General features: G+C 35.4%; 3 protein-coding genes across 4 annotated transcripts; 1 reads left to right on the forward strand and 2 right to left on the reverse strand.

Annotated features, from left to right (window-relative positions):
* Positions 1–573: 573 nt before the first annotated feature.
* On the reverse strand, positions 574–10,050 carry LOC129247641 (apoptotic chromatin condensation inducer in the nucleus). Of its 2 annotated transcripts, none has more exons than XM_054886854.1 (5): positions 8,599–10,050; positions 8,323–8,539; positions 6,110–6,350; positions 5,915–6,027; positions 574–1,520 (listed from the first exon to the last, which is right to left on the reverse strand). In XM_054886854.1, the coding sequence occupies exons 1-5, from the start codon at positions 9,828–9,830 to the stop codon at positions 1,317–1,319; spliced, it is 2,007 nt and encodes a 668-aa protein (XP_054742829.1). In that variant the 5' UTR covers positions 9,831–10,050; the 3' UTR covers positions 574–1,316. The 2 variants fall into 2 exon arrangements, with proteins under 2 accessions (XP_054742829.1, XP_054742830.1); XM_054886855.1 differs by having other exon boundaries at positions 6,110–6,305; positions 8,599–10,049.
* Positions 10,051–12,325: 2,275 nt separating this feature from the next.
* On the forward strand, positions 12,326–15,142 carry LOC129248426 (mitochondrial DNA helicase). Its single transcript, XM_054887969.1, has 3 exons — positions 12,326–12,654; positions 12,706–13,137; positions 13,979–15,142. Exons 1-3 carry the CDS (start codon positions 12,420–12,422, stop codon positions 15,070–15,072), a joined length of 1,761 nt encoding a protein of 586 aa, XP_054743944.1. The 5' UTR covers positions 12,326–12,419; the 3' UTR covers positions 15,073–15,142.
* LOC129248427 (cysteine-rich PDZ-binding protein) lies at positions 15,067–15,700 on the reverse strand. The gene is made up of 2 exons (XM_054887970.1): positions 15,336–15,700; positions 15,067–15,282 (listed from the first exon to the last, which is right to left on the reverse strand). Exons 1-2 carry the CDS (start codon positions 15,488–15,490, stop codon positions 15,153–15,155), a joined length of 285 nt encoding a protein of 94 aa, XP_054743945.1. The 5' UTR covers positions 15,491–15,700; the 3' UTR covers positions 15,067–15,152.
* Between the last annotated feature and the right edge of the window lie 1,070 nt (positions 15,701–16,770).

Raw genomic sequence — 16,770 nt, forward strand, 5'->3', positions numbered from 1 at the left:
AGTTTCAGATAAATACTTAGGTAAACTCTAGGACGGCCGCCATAGCCGAATGGATTGGTGCGTGACTACCATTCAGAATTCAGAGAAAACGTAGGTTCGAGTCTCGGTGAAACACCAAAATTAAGAAACAGTTTTTCTAATAACGGTCGCCCCTCTGCAGGCAATGGCAAACCTCAGAGTGTTTTTCTGCCATGAAAAATATCATAAAAAAATCTGCAGTTCGGAGTCGGCTTGAAAGTGTAGGTCCCTCCATTTGTGGAACAACATCAGGACGCACACCTCAAATAAGAGGAGAAGCTCGGTGACCCTAACCCAAAAAGGGTTATATAAAGGGTTTAGATAGAGATTACTTAAAGCTGCTTTTATTTGAGTGGATTTTGTTGATTGTTACAAAGACAAACTTGATTTTATCCAAACTACGAATGCTTAGTTCGATTTCTTTGCATCTTTTAATTTTCTGAGAGAAATAATTAAACAAACTTATGATGTGAGTATATATCTATGTAAAAATAATTAACCAAATGTATATACACAAGACTAAAACCGAATACTATTATCAAATAAGACCAAAAGTATGTTGAGAGAACTTATTGTGTTTTATTTTAAATATTGTATCATTGTATATTGATATTAAGAACTTTATGTGGTCAAGTGCCACTTTACTGCTGAATTTGTATCCAAGGTGGCGTCGAGAACACTTGTATTGTAGATTTCAATTGGCCTGCTGCGCCTCTCCACTTAAAAGAATTTTCCAGAAAGTGTCATAACAGATTTTGATGTTTTGGATGCTCAAAATCTGACCGTTTCCTAAGGATATTTTAGTAGCATTTGCAACTAAATTGAATACCCAATCTAAACTTTTGCGGGTATAAGAAGTAATAAAGACTTTTTTCGCAACACATTGGAAACAATATATGGTAAGTTACTTATTTCCAAAACTTGAAAATAACAAAATTACCGACTGTTTCGAGTAAAATTATTTGGAAAAATTAACGATTTGTTTATCTAAGAAAAGGATGGACTTTTGAAAATGACTTTGGCGACAATTTGTTTTTGTGATTTGAAATTCTTTGAATTATTTTTAGTAAAAAAAAAAAAAAATGTATGTATATCTTCGCCAAAGGCTAGGATAGCCGGAAACTATTTCTTTAGGTTTGTTGAAATACTTGCCATTTTTTAACTTCAGAACGATGCTAAATGAAATTTATTTCAGCTTTCGTTCAGCATGCATCCGCTGTTGCATGTGTTGAAAAGTAATAAATTTCAAATGCAACGACGACGTAATGATAATTTGGTTATACAATACCAATAATTGTTTAGTAACGGCGTCGATCACGACTACGAGAACGGCGATCACTGGATCGATTACGCCTTTGATCCCTTTCTCTTTCTCTATCTCTTCGTTCATTGGTCCGATTCCTTTCTTTATCTCTTTCTTTCCCTTTTTCCAACTCTCTTTGCTTAATGCGCTGTTTATGTTCTTCAAGTCGCTTCTGTCGGAATGCCTCTTTTTCAGCAATCTTAAAACAAAAATAATTTAGCACTATTAACTTATTTTATAACAAAATCATTATGATTTTTTATATGCAGATCTATTGGTTTTGTGTTTAGAGTTAGTGAGAGATTAGCATAAGATTTATGGGATCACTATTTATAATCTGTGATACTTATCTATTATCAAAACTTGAAAAAATAACACATTCAAACAAAACATCTGATTTCAATTCAGGTCGTTTCGATAGCGTGATCAGAACTGTATTTGAAAAGTCACAGTATCCCAAGCTCTTTCATTGGCTTTTAGTTCTTTAGTAACATAACTTTATATAACGGTGTTACGGCCGTGCCAGAAGATTCGGCGTCTTACAGAAGTAATGGAGCGACCATTTCTCGAACTTACTGAATAGTGACAAATGTGGGGTCATAGAGAATTTGAAAATCCCGATCACACCATCGTAGACAACGGGACGGTAATTTCGCTACTACCCGACGGGTGCGAATAGTGATAAAGCGGCTAAAGAACAACAAAGCCATAGAAGACATTGAACTGCTGGCTGAGCTAATAAAACATGGCGGCGAAGTACCTTCATCAACTCCTGTGCAAAATATGGTCGGATGAATGCATGTCTGTTGATTGCAATCAACAATCTGTGCAAACTAGCCTGGAAATAGTTTTCTAAATATCGCGTACCCTCTATCGAGCGTATTATGAGAAAGATCGAAAACCACCGTCAATCAACTGATTGGACCTTATCAATGTGTCTTTATTTACAATACCCTTGAAAAGAGAATCGACACACATCAATTTTTCATCGACTTTAAAGCCGCATTCGACAGCACGAAAAGGAGTTGTCTATATGCCGCGATTTCTGGCATAACCGCAAAACTAATACAGTTGTGCAAAATGACTTTGAGCAATACCAGCAGTTCCGTCAGTAAATTACTATGCATTTACTAGTCATTTAATACCAAACGAGGTTTCAATCAGGTGACTCTGTGGTGTAATGATGATGACCCTGAACCTGAGCAAAATTATATAGACATCAACGGCATTAACAACCGTGCTGTTAGTTCTGCCTTTTCTAAGCTGGAAAAAGAAGCAAAACGAAGGCGTCTGATGATGAGCGCGGACAAGACGAGGTACCTCCTGTCCTCACACAAAAAATAAGCGCATTCCCAAGTTAGCAACCCCCACTTACTGTTAGCAGTTATAAATTTGGAAAAGTAGAGAACTTACTTTACTTGGGAACCAGTATTAATAACGATAATAATGTCAGTCTTGAAATCCAACGGAGAATCTGTCTTGTCCGCAAGTACTATTTTGAACTAAGTAGGCAATTGAGTAGTAAAGTCAAGATTAAACAATGGCAACAAGAAGCATACCTTGAAATATTTCAGAGAAAGTTCTACGGGGATTTTTGGACCTTTGCGCTTTGGCGACGGCGAGTATCCCAGACGATCAAACAATATGCTGTATGACCTTTACGGCGACATAGACATTGTCTAACAGAGGAGGGCCTCCATTGGAGGAAAGATCAGGTGGAGGACTTGGCTGCACTTGGTGTGAAAAAAGAAACGACTGGCGTGCTTTGTTAAACTCGGCCAAAATCCCTTAATTAGTTATTGCGCCAATCAAGAAGAAGAAGTTATGGCCATTTACTTGCAGGATATTTTCTTCTTATTTGCAAATCGTAGAAGATAATATATAATATTCTTGGATAAAACACTGAGTCATATTTGAACAATTAGCATATGGCTCGCCAAAAACCCGCGTGTCAATCGAAGGCGAGATATATGTATACATAGAAAAAAACCTCCCTTAACCACAACCGTTCTATGCATGTGCCTATCTGCTATGTTATCTAGTCAATAAGAGTCCACATCATAGATTGAATAAATTCAAATAAAATCCCTACTAATATTATAAATGTGAATGTAAGTTTGTTTGTTACGCTTTCACGCCAAAACTACTTAACCGATTATTACGAAACTTTGTACACATGTTTTTGGAGGTGATAGAAGTAACATAGGATACCTATTGGTGGATAGGGTTCGAGATATAGGTCAAAACGTGGACCCAGGTAACCTTCGGATGTGTATGTACAATATGGGTATCAAATGGAAGCTGTTGGTGAATGCTTTAGTTCAGAGTATTCTTCATGCCGCTCCGTGACTTGGGTCTCGAGATAGAGACCAAAACGTGGACCCTAGAATGTGTTTGTACAATATGGATATCAAATTGAAGCTGTTGGTGAATGCTTTAGTACAGAGTATTTTTCATGCCGCTCCGTGACTGGGGTCTCGAGATGCAGGTCAAAACGTGGACCCGGGTAACCTTTGGTTGTGTATGTACAATATGGGTATCAAATGAAAGCTGTTGATAAGTGCTTTAATACGGGATAATTTTGATACCTATTGATGACTAGGGTCTCGAAATATATGCCAAAACGTGGATCCGCCGTATCTTTGCACCGAATTAAACCAAAATTACACACATTGTTAAGTAAGTATTGAAAATGGGTTTCGTAAAGTTTGGTTGTAATTCGGAACACTGACAACGGGTACAGCGTTCTTTTGAACCAGCCATAATGTCGTTTACTTTTTTAACGCTTAGGGCGGAACTGAACTGTCAAATTGACAGTGTGAGTTACAATGTGTCAATATTTCTTTTTGATTTGGATGCCATAAGGAGAAGACGTAAGTGCAAAGTCTAAAAATTCTTTGTGAATTTTTTTGGAGTGGATTTTGGAACAGTGAATAATTTCTTCCGAAATTTGAGAATTTAATGTGAAATTCGAATGTTCAAATGAAATTATGTGTTCGTGGAAAAAAAAAATTTCGTTTTTTTTGTTTGAAAAATATAAATGGATAATGGTTAAAAAAGCTCTAATGCTTAATAAAACATATAAATTGAAACGAAAAATTCATGGATGATCAGGAAAAAAGACGATTGTATCTTAGTTATTCATTTGCGTTGATTTGAAATTCCAAAGCAATCTTCTTTTTTCTTGATTTTCAATTTATATTTTATACTAGCAAACCCGGCCCGCTTCGCTGGGCAAAGACACGGCGGGTCCACGTTTTGGCATATATTTCGAGACCCTAGTCATCAATAGGTATGAAAATTACCCCGTATTAAAGCACTTATCAACAGCTTTCATTTGATACCCATATTGTACATATACAACCAAAGGTTACCCGAGTCCACGTTTTGACCTATATCTCGAGACCCCAGTCACGGAGCGGCATGAAAAATACTCTGTACTAAAGCATGCACCAACAGCTTCAATTTGATATCCATATTGTACAAACACATTCTAGGGTCCACGTTTTGGTCTCTATCTCGAGACCCTAGTCACGGAGCGGCATGAAAAATACTCTGAACTACAGCATTCACCAACAGCTTCCATTTGATGCCCATATTGTACATACACAACCAAAGGTTACCCGGGTCCACGTTTTGACCTATATCTCGAGGCCCCATTCACGGAGCGGCATGAAAAATACTCTGTACTAAAGCATTCACCAACAGCTTCAATTTGATATTCATATTGTACAAACACATTCTATGGTCCACGTTTTGGTCTCTATCTCGAGACCCTAGTCACGGAGCGGCATGAAAAATACTCTGAACTACAGCAGTCACCAACAGCTTCCATTTGATACTCATATTGTACATATACAACCGAAGGTTACCCGGGTCCACGTTTTGACCTATAGCTCGAGACCCTTTTTTTAATAAGAAGTATCCTATTTTACTTCTAACACCTCCAAAAACATGTGTACAAAGTTTCATAATAATCGGTTAAGTAGTTTTGGCGTGAAAGCGTAACAAACAAACTTACATTCACATTTATAATATTAGTAGGGATTTACTCAAAAACAAATAGAAAAACAAAAAATATTGTTTATGCCAAAGCGCTCGAATAAAGAATAAATAAATAAATAATATGAAAACCATATCTATTCTATTTTAGTGTGCGGCATGAAAAATACTCTGAACTACAGCATTCACCAACAGCTTCCATTTGATACCCATATTGTATATACACATCCGAAGGTTACCCGGGTCCACGTTTTGACCTATAGCTCGAGACCCTTTTTTTTAATAAGAAGTATCCTATTTTACTTCTAACACCTCCAAAAACATGTGTACAAAGTTTCATAATAATCGGTTAAGTAGTTTTGGCGTGAAAGCGTAACAAACAAACTTACATTCACATTTATAATATTAGTAGGGATTTACTCAAAAACAAATAGAAAAACAAAAAATATTGTTTATGCCAAAGCGCTCGAATAAAGAATAAATAAATAAATAATATGAAAACCATATCTATTCTATTTTAGTGTGCCCAGTGAATTGGGCCGGGTGTGCTAGTATATGTATAAAAGTCGCACTATTTTTTACCATACTTACTTGTTCTGGTGTTAATGGTAGCCAGTAAATACATGGTGTACTCTTAGTTTTGCGAAACAAGTCATCCAGAAGTCTTAACGGTGGGTCATTTTCCTTTTTCTTTACCTTCCGTGCTATAAATATATATAAATAAAGTAAAATTGTTTTATTGGGAAATATGTGTGCACATGCAAACATATTGGTCAGCATCCATACCTGGCGATCGGCTACTACTTCTCGCATCTCCTCTTCCCTTAGACCGGGGTCTCCTGTCTTTCCCATTGCGATCAGTTTCCCGATTGCCAAAAAAAATTTCCCTTTCTCTGCTACGCCGCTTTATGACTTCTCTGTTCTTATCTCGATCTAAACTCTCCTTCTTTCCAACATCCCATTCTCGAACCGGCCTTATTGTCTGAAATATATTACATTGAGCCAATAACCCAAAATTCTTTTTTGTCTAGCAACGAATTTAAGGTTAAAAAAAAGAATTTAAGTTAAAATACAAGAAAACGTACAAATGATCTTAAATGAATACGTTAACTATATTTTATTAAAGTGATAAGATAGTTACATTATTCGTGCTCAAAATAATAGCAACGTGACGAATTATCAAGTTTTAACTAGTTTTTTTATGTTTTTATAAAAGTTTAGCGCATTCTACAAAAATTTAAAAAATGTCAAAAAAATACATCAAACTTTTCAACTTTTGATTCAGAATTTTCCAAGGCGCATTTATTAAATGTGGTAGCACTAGACCAACAACAAAGTTTTGTACATTTGATTGTCAAAGCAAAGTATTGGCAAAGTAGAAAACAAAAAATTAATTCACCTTGTTTTATTCTGGGCTGACAGCCACATGGACACGGCGAAAGAAAAAAAAAAACAAATCAGCTGATTGACCGATACAACCTTTAATCGATTCGCCTTGGAATTTTTAGAAAAAATCAATATTCTTATAGTAAAATTAAAGTTTAAAGCGGCTCCCGTTGAATTAAAAACTATATATCTCATATAAAAGACTTCCGTACATGTCTTTACTATACTATATGCAAAAAAAATTACAACAAAGCGATTTTTGAGTAATTTCAAACTTACAATTTATTATTTATAAATATAATACTAATATTGAATGGCCTATAAAACTACATAACTTGAAGTTTTCGAAACATTTTGATTTAAGATAAAAAAATTTAGATGACAATTATTTTTAATTTGTAAAATTTTTGTGAATTTCGCCCAAAGTTTGAAGATTTGAGTTATATGGTTGTTTTTTTTTGTAGAATGCCCTAATTTTTTTAAAACATAAAAAAGTTAAAACTTGGTAATTCGTCGCGCTCCTATTATTTTCAACAAATATATTGTAATATTAACAAACTCGTAAGTAAATTGCAGACTTATTCTATAAATCAAAAATTTGTATTACGAAATATCGTTTCGATTTATGGTAATCGGTATTTAGGCACACTGTATTTGTTTCAGCGTTACATTAGCGGGAAACACTTTCGAGACGTGATGGAAATGTTCCGACTTGCTGATTTTCGATCGCATTATTTCTAATTTAGTAATTAATGGCGGCCGGCGTAGCCGAATGGGTTGGTGCCTGACTACCATTCGGAATTCACAGAGAGAACGTAGGTTCGAATCTCGGTTGAACACCAAAATTAAGAAAAAGTTTTTTCTAATAGCGGTCGCCCCTCGGCAGGCAATGGCAAACTTCCGAGTGTATTTCTGCCATGAAGAAGCTCCTCACAAAAATATCTGCCGGCCGGAATCGGCTTGAAACTGTAGGTCTCTCCATTTGTGGAATAACATCAAGACGCACACCACAAATAGGAGGAGGAGCTCGGCCAAACACCCAAAAAGGGTGTACGCGCCAATTATATATGTATATATATATATCTTACAGTTCAGCTTTGACAAATGAACCGTTTGCACAGTTTTATTTTTAAAATTAAACCTTTAAAAATATATTATTATTATTATTTGTTGTGTACTATTCCAGAAGTGGACGTACTATACTATACTATTTACTATATGCTTTTATATACTATCATACATACAAAGGTAGTTCCTCTTAATAACATTAGAAGCCATTTGACTTTTATGTCTAGGACTGAAATATAGGAGATTATGTAATTATGTAATTTTTTTTTCAAACTACCTTCAATTCAGTTCATATTAACTTTAATAAAATAATAAAAAGAAAAAAATATTTGGACATTTACAATCTGCAAAATTCCAAGATACCAATGCAAGGAAACAGATAGGCAGTTTTCTAAATTTCGAAATATCATAATTTGTCTTAATAAATAATTCACGCCATATGAGCAAAAATGAAACTTTAAAATCGCTGTATCCGTCAACAAATTTGAAGAGAAACTACCTTTTTTTGTATCATGTTCTTTACTATTGCACCTTTTAACACTTACCCTCTTTTCATCTACGCCATTCCTATCTCTATTCCAACCCATGCCGATAAGAACATTATCTCTATGACTTTCTTGACCAAAACTGGATTGCTCCTCTTTGGTAGATTGAATAGCACGATCCATGTCACTCTGTTTTGCAAAGCCTACAATTAAGCATTTGGGGTTTGAAACCGGCCAACGTACTCCATGTAAGGCATGACGCGTTTCAATGGCTTCACTAAAAATTATTTTTCAATTCAATTATAGCAAAAACATATAGAAAATTCAAATGCATACTCTTCTGTCTCATATTGTACATAGCATTTCGATTTGATGCGATCGATCCAAAATCCATCCTCCACCATTTTTCCAGTGCGAGCTAATAACCCTTTTAATTGAAGTACAGTAAATGGTCGTACAAGGTTTGTTATAAAAAGTATATTAGTGGCTTTCTTATTTTGTGGACTCTGTGAACGTTGTTCAACTTTTATATTAACTTTGTTAACGGTTCTTTGTACGGAAGATGATTCACTTTGGTTCCGATTTGTTTTTTCAACACTATTAGTAGTACTAGGTCTGTGAATTTCCCTTTCTGGGGAAGGAGTCTCTTCGCCTTCCTCACGTTCCGAGTTAACCTCTTGTACTTCAGGTGAAGATGCCAAGTTAACTTGTGGAGCAGGATGTACGTTTTCAGGAATTGATGTTTTCAATGTTTCAGTGGTAATCACAAGGAGCGGGCTCCTGTTTTGTACCGTCCTCTTTGTTGTTATCCACGTCCGTTTATTTACTTTTACGTCAGTTTTTTCCTCGGAATTAATGGCTTCGCTTTTGGGCGATTGAGGGTTTGACATATCATTTTTAGAATTATTTGTATTATCAGTAATTTGGGCTTCACCTTCTTTGCTTACCACTTCAGTTTGAGGCTTTTCTTCGCCTTTTTTCTCAGACACAGTAACATTGTCAACTAAGCTTTCATTTTTGCTCAGTGCATCTTGTGATTGCAACTTTTCTTCATCATTATCTTCCGCTTGAATTTCTAACACATCCAATGGTTTCATAATATCAACATTAGTTTTCGGACTTGATGAGCATGAAGCCGCTGTTATATCTGATTCCGATTTTTGAAGTGCTTCTTTCTTTAAATTTAATTCTTGGTCCATTTTTTCCTCATTTGAACACTCCTCTTTTACAGATTGGATTTCTTCCGGAATAGCTTCGATTTTTAAGTCAGTGATAGTGTTCTGAGCTTTACGTTTGGCGGGACTGCTTCGATCCTTTACCGGTGTGCGATTACGTGAACGGTTCTTACCAGGTTCAGTTGACGGTTCTTCATTAGTGGTATCAACGGGACAATCTGCATTTTGAGTACCCTTTTCCGCCTCATCCCCTTGCGGGGACATTTCGGGATATGCGCCTTTTTCACTCGCAGTTTCAGATGTTTTACGCGATCGACGACTTGTTCGTCGAGACACCGGGGCAGGAGACGAAACTTCAGTGGATTTCTTTCTTTCACTTCGTCGCCGCATCATGAAATTAATGCTAAATATTTAACGCTATATGTACGTTTAATTTTTTCAGAGTTCTGTCCCTACTTAAGAAAAATAACTTTGTTTCCGTAAAATATCCACGACTTTTGAAAACTCGATACAACAAGCACCACTCTGTGAAGTGTGAAAGGGAACCATCTTGTTTTAAGAAGTACGTTCAGTGTGTTCAATTTTTAATTGCTACCGATTATCTTTTCCTATTGTGCGTTCATGAAAGACTATTTACACATGGGTAATTTCATGTAACGGAACGAAGTGAATTGTCACTTAATTATCTATTGCTTCCAAAATGTATGAGAAATGTTATAATGAACAGCAAAAGACGGTACAATACGATGGGAAATGTAAAGATTAGTTGATTATAAATTCGTTCCGTTTATTACTACTACTTTGGTAATTTATATGTACTATATATATTTGGTATTTTATATATACAGGGCCCGCCATCTATCGTTACGGATTTGAACTAGGTATTATTTGAAGAATGGTAACACTTAGCTGTCATCTGATTTGACAGAAAATTAGTTTTATTCTTCCGTTGAACGAAAATGGTAGTGTATACGCTCAAAGAACGCTGGGAAATATTGCGACATTACTTTGAAAATCATGGTAATGTTGCAGAATGTGTACGAAAATTACGTACGGCAATGGGAAGAAGAAAAGCACCGAATGAAGCGTACGTGCGTTACTTTGCGAAAAAAGTAAGAGAAACGCCGTTGGATTATTATCTTTGGGGTGCCGTCAAAGACCAATGTTATGCCAACAAACCAGCAACAATTGATGCACTGAAGACCAACATACGCGATGTCATAGCTGAAATACAGCCGCATACAATCGAAAATGTGTTGAAAAGTTGGACCGATCGTATGGGATGGTGCATAGCTAACCGAGGCAGCAATATGAATGAAGTTATGTTCCATCATTAACCGGAAGGATTGTACTTGAAAATAAAAAAACAGTTTGGAAAAATATTGAGTAGTTTCTTTTTTATATCATTTTTAATTTCGTAAAGTTATATGGCGGACCCTTTATATAATAAAATCAATATTACAAAGTTTTTGTAATGCCTTAACCTATACCAAGCGCTATTATTTCATTTACTGAACATCTAATTCCTGTTCAACTCAAAATCGCGTCGAGTAAACATTCATCTTCTTACTCAACTTTGGTTTGGTAATTAAAAACAACTGTGGATGTCACAGAGAATATGAAGATTCCGATCCCCAAATCTTTGACGACGCGACTATGGTTCTGCTAACCAACTGGATTGGACTTTATCAGAAAAGACCCAAAAAAGGAGAATACAATACAATACAATACACACCATCTTTTCATCAACTTCAAAGCTGCATTCGACTGCACAAAAAGGAGTAACCTATATGCCGGGATGTCTAAATTTGGTGTCCTCGCAAAACTAATACGGCTATGAATAACGGCGTTGCTCAATACCAGCAGCCCCGTCAGAATTGGGAAGGACCTCTCCGAGCCATTTGATACCAAACGAGGTATCAGACAGGTGGCTCTCTGTAGTGGGATCATGATGAATCCGAACCTGAAAAAAGATGATATTGACGTCATCGGCCTTAAAACCGCGCTGTTAGTTCAACCTTTTCTAAGTTGGGTAAAGAAGCAAAGCAAATAGATCTAGTGGTAAACGTGGACAAAACGAATTATCTTCTTTCATCACAAAAAAGATCAGCGCGTTTGTAAGTTAGCAACCCCCATCATTGTTAGCGGCTATAAGTTCGGAAAAGTAGACTACTTAGTTTAATTGGGAACCACAAGAACCATCAACATCGAAACAGAAATATTGTTGTAATAAATTTTTTTTATTATAAATTCCTACGTTTATTTTTGAATATCCTGGATGTACCCCGCGTCTGCGAACATTGTACAGATCCATAAGGAAAAATACTCTCAGCTGGTTGCCCAAAAATGCCCACAGCTGAGAGCACCAGATTCCAAAACGCTGTTTTATATAACATGGTTAATCGTATCAAAAAGTTTTAAAAATTACGTACACATTCTAAATAAAAATATATATAAATAAAGCTAAAAAAATATTTGTTATTGTGAATTTTCCCAACTATTTTGTATTTTTTTGTTGTGGAGATTCTATTGTTTTTAATATTACCATAAATATTCCAATTAGGCATATCAACCCCGCCAATACGCTCAAGCAAAAAGACAAGCACTCACACCATCACACATTTGACTGCTTGTCAAACTCAGACCAAGGGTGCCTGTCAAAAAATAGGAAGAATGATTTTACTTATATTTTTGTACAATGGCTACAAGTGGCATAATTCATTCTAACAGTCAAACCTTAAGGAATACAAAGTGCCATTTTTATCAGCCAAATCAAGTTTAAAGATATCGAAGTTCTCATGCAGTTAAAAAAACACCCGATAGATTTGTGCAATAGTCGACACCTTCTTTATTCTCTACATTCGTGTAATCGATAACTCATACCGGTATTATCTGTGACTCTGTTAGTAAGATAGAATATTTTGAACATTTTTTTGGCCAAAGCGCCAATTACTTTTAAGTTAATAGCAAGAAATAAGGAATATGTGGACTTTATTAAGTAGAAAATTAATTTGTATGATTAAGAATTGTTCAATTAGACGTTTTGCCTTGCTTCCAACTGCTGACAACAGTGTGGACCCAAAGGTTATGTTTGAATTAAAAAAACACTTGAGGACCCAGCGGTTGCTCCTTAAAGATGGGCCAACGTGCCTTCAGGTGGAATGTCGTCTGTGTGATAATATATCTGGCGGGGATGCTTATGTGAATAAACGGACCGGTGAGTACTCGAATATGTTATGAAAATGTATTAACACAATCTAATTTTCAGGGCTTTTCCTATGTCCCACCTGTGATATGAAGAAAAATGTGGCAGACGTGCTTCCTTTATATGAAAAAAAGTCCAGAGGCGATGCAAAGTTCAAAACTGTAGATTATAAAACTAAATTCACAAACTTGCAACCCGTTTTGCAAAGTGTTTGTGACCAACTTGGAATAAAGGGACTTAAATCGACAGACTTAGAGTACTTAGGAACTGAATATGAACCCAGTCTCAATGCTCTTCGTTTTCCTCTTCGAAATGTTACAAATAAAGATGTCGGTGAGAAAATTCTTTATTTGTCCGATAAAACAGAGGAAACAATAGAAAATTATAATCAATCTGGGTTACTTTTATGTAATGCTGACCACAAAACCACGCGTGTTGTTCTAGTGTCAAATATTATGGATTTCATCGTTTTAATAATGCAGCGTTTGAGTAACAGTAGGTAATTTTAAATATATTTAAGTGATCAAAACGAGAACTGCCAATAATGTATTTTAAGTTATTTGCTTAGAGCTAAAGAGTTAAATTGGAACTTCTAATCGTGCGTAATTCGTATGTATGAGTTTGACAGCTGAACACAATACACATGTTATCCATAACTATGCGCGTAAACACAGAGAACGGGCATGAATTCGTATACGCACAGAATTGGATTTTCTCAACTTGCATGCGTTTGCTTGCGTACACAACTAATTTTAAGTTCTTTAAATTTGACTTTGAGAATACAAAAGTGCATATTTTTTGAAAGAATATTTGTGCCTTGGTAAGTACTTTGCTTATACTTGTCCTACCAGTATTAGCCTGCGATTTCTTCTGATATATAACCCGTGGCAAAATAATAAAAACAGCACTAGTTTTTAATGTAGTTCATACTACAATAAAAACCATAAAACAAATTTTTTTTCTTAGCTTACAACAAAATTCTCTAACTTTCCTATTGTCAAATTAACCTCATCTCTCTGATGAGAACGGCTCTTTGCCATATAATATTTTTCTATATTTATTACATTATGCATTATGAAATAACGTAGTTGCAGATAAAATCAACTTTTTCATTACGTAAAAAACACGGCTATTATTGCCAACTCTAGCCGGAATGTTTACTTTATACGCAAGATGGGGAACTCTCAAATTAAATCTACTATTAACAGCAGGCGTACGAAAGAATGAAAGAAAATAATACATGTATTTCGTGGGGTATTGTTAACAATTAATAGTTTCTGAATTGAAAATTTTAATCTAATTTCTTTTAATATTTTTCTTTGTTTTCTTTTTTCAGCTGCAATTGCTTGTTTACCGTACGGATTGAAATCACTGCCTCAGGAATGCTTACCCTGCCTTGAAAAATTTAAATCAGTTGTATTTTGGTTTGATTTCGATACAGCAAATTGGGATGCTGCAAAGAATTTTTCGAAAAAATTGGATGATAAGCGCTGTTTTTTTATACGACCGACGGACACTGAACCATCTGCTTTCGAGGCTCATAAGAAACGATACAATTTGCAACATATTTTGGACAAAGCAACACCTATATGTCATAAGTCTATAACTACGTTCAGCGCACTCAAAAATGATATCCTTAGTGAGTTGCAAAATATTGAAAAAGTCAATGGAGTAAAGTGGAAACGGTATCCTATATTGAATAAAATCCTTAAAGGCCATCGCAAGGGAGAATTAACAATACTAACAGGCCCTACAGGCAGTGGCAAGACCACTTTTATGAGCGAATACTCTTTGGATTTGGCTTTACAAGGAGTTTCGACATTGTGGGGTTCTTTTGAAATCCGTAATTGTCGCTTGGCAGCAACACTTCTGCGACAGTTTGTAGGTTATTCCCTAGAGGATAAACTCAATGAGTTTGAGTATTGGACCAATGCATTCGAAAAATACCCTTTGTATTTTATGACTTTCCATGGTCAGCAGCCTCTTAAGCTAGTCATGGAAGCCGTTGAACATGCTCAATATATACATGACATAAGTCATGTGATAATTGATAATCTTCAATTTATGATGGGTACATCCTTTACACAGAAAAGTGACAAATTTTGGGAACAAGATTCAATTATATCTGCTTTTCGGTCTTTTGCTACCAAAAGTAATGTGCATGTAACATTGGTAATGCATCCACGCAAAGAGCGGGCGGAAGAGGACCTCACTACCAGTTCTGTATTCGGGACAGCAAAAGCTACCCAAGAAGCTGACAATGTACTTATTATTCAAGACAAACGCTTAACTTCTCTTCGAGGGAAAAAATATTTACAAATTGTTAAAAACCGTTACAGCGGAGACTTGGGTATAATGCCGCTAGAATTCGACAAAGAATCGCTAAGTTATTCTATATCAAACAGAAAGAAGAAGTCGAGTAGCTCATGAAAATGTTTGAAGAAATAATCAGTTATATTAAATACACTTTCCGTTAAATATTTAGATGTACGTTAATAAAAAAACCATGTTTATGTTGAACTTTGTTTGTAGTTTTTTGTATCAAGCAATTTCTTTCCACACATCGCACATATTGCTTTTTTGTATGCGCATGCTTGACAATAATAGGAACCGATTTGATGTACCTTTTGCCGGCAAATCCTAAACATAGTTAGCGTTACTTTTTGAGGATACACATTAATGGATTTACTAACCTACATGGTGCTAAACTTTTAGCAATTGGATTATGTCTATCTCTTGCCGTCGACAAAGCTTTGTTTTCATTTATTTTCCTTTTTCCAGACCCTGTTTTCCAAGGATCTGGTGTTGCAATTTTAGATAACTTCTCTTCACAACGATCACAAACCATATCAAGCAGCTTATTTGTTTACTTTGTTTTAGAATTAGGGATGAGCACGTGAAACAAATATGTAGCTGGTGTATGATATGAGCTAGTTCCAATACTCGATACTTGCTTACACAACGTTTCACTGCAGCTTAATTAAACACAAACACCAGCCGAATACTTGTCAAATTCCATACAAATATCCAAATATCATAGTCCAACCAAGCGTGTTTGTGTTGAGTTTGCATACATTTTATTTACATCATTACAATAGTGTTCACTTCAATTATTTTTTCTGTTTTTTACTGCATCCCTAATAATAAGTTCACATATCAGTAGATTATTTATTATTTCGAGCTTAACTCCCAATCCATAATTAAAAAGCGAGATTATATATATATATAATTGGCGCTTACACTCTTTTTGGGTGTTTGGCCGAGCTCCTCCTAGTATTTATGGCGTGCGTCTTGATTTTGTTCCGCAAATGGAGGGACCTACAGTTTAAAGCCGACTCTGAACGGTATATATTTGTATGAGAAGCTTTTTCATGGCAGAAATACACTCGGAGGTTTGTCATTGCCTGCCGAGGGGCGACCGCTATTAGAAAAATGTTTTTCTTAATTTTGGTGTTTCACCGAGATTCGAATCTACGTTCTCTCTGTGAATTCCGAATGGTAGTCACGCACCAACCCATTCGGCTACGGCGGCGAGATTACCTATACAAAATTTCTCTTCCGAAATTCGAGATTATAAAATAATTGTAGATTATAACCATACTTTATTAAATGCAACCCTGTGTTATCGATAAATATTTTTACGAATGTAAAGAGAAGTAAATAATAAATAAAATGGACGTAGGGAAAGAAAGTATATAATTCTAATAAAATTTTTATTAGATATTAATTCTGCATTCAAAAACGCATGTCCCCATAGTCGCTTTGTTATTGCTTTTTATAAAATGTAACATCGAGTTTCGCATGCTGCCATAATTTTTTTCAACAACAGTAGACGTCGTTTACGAACTCTCTATTACTAGCAGAAAATGCACAATTGCTTTATCTTTACCTTTTCTTCATGTCGTTAATAATAATTAAACCAACCAAAAACTCTAAAATATTTCACTAAACCAATTCTCATAAAGAAAAATCTTAAAAAAAAGTCCTGACAGCTGATTGTCAATTTTGCAGCTAATCTCCCATATGTGAACGGGTAAATTAATTTTATGATTTACTGCTAATCACTACATATGTGAACGTAATTTTAGTTTACTATTCACGATTTTGACAAGTCTGACGTCAGGCTCC

This window comes from Anastrepha obliqua, chromosome 5, assembly GCF_027943255.1.
Source record: "Anastrepha obliqua isolate idAnaObli1 chromosome 5, idAnaObli1_1.0, whole genome shotgun sequence".
Taxonomy (NCBI): Eukaryota; Metazoa; Arthropoda; class Insecta; order Diptera; family Tephritidae; genus Anastrepha; species Anastrepha obliqua.

What these genes read in the sequence shown, in the direction of transcription:
- LOC129247641 (XM_054886854.1), bottom strand. Translation starts at nt 9,830, where the DNA reads ATGATGCGGCGACGAAGTGAAAGAAAGAAATCCACTGAAGTTTCGTCT. An exon ending in GTACAATATGAGACAGAAGA is followed by an intron (nt 8,540 to 8,598) that starts GTATGCATTTGA and finishes AATAATTTTTAG; the next exon opens with TGAAGCCATTGAAACGCGTC. An exon ending in TACCATTAACACCAGAACAA is followed by an intron (nt 1,521 to 5,914) that starts GTAAGTATGGTA and finishes TTTTGTTTTAAG; the next exon opens with ATTGCTGAAAAAGAGGCATT.
- LOC129248426 (XM_054887969.1), top strand. Translation starts at nt 12,420, where the DNA reads ATGTGGACTTTATTAAGTAGAAAATTAATTTGTATGATTAAGAATTGT. An exon ending in TTATGTGAATAAACGGACCG is followed by an intron (nt 12,655 to 12,705) that starts GTGAGTACTCGA and finishes TCTAATTTTCAG; the next exon opens with GGCTTTTCCTATGTCCCACC. An exon ending in AATGCAGCGTTTGAGTAACA is followed by an intron (nt 13,138 to 13,978) that starts GTAGGTAATTTT and finishes TTCTTTTTTCAG; the next exon opens with CTGCAATTGCTTGTTTACCG.
- LOC129248427 (XM_054887970.1), bottom strand. Translation starts at nt 15,490, where the DNA reads ATGGTTTGTGATCGTTGTGAAGAGAAGTTATCTAAAATTGCAACACCA. An exon ending in AAAAGTTTAGCACCATGTAG is followed by an intron (nt 15,283 to 15,335) that starts GTTAGTAAATCC and finishes AACTATGTTTAG; the next exon opens with GATTTGCCGGCAAAAGGTAC.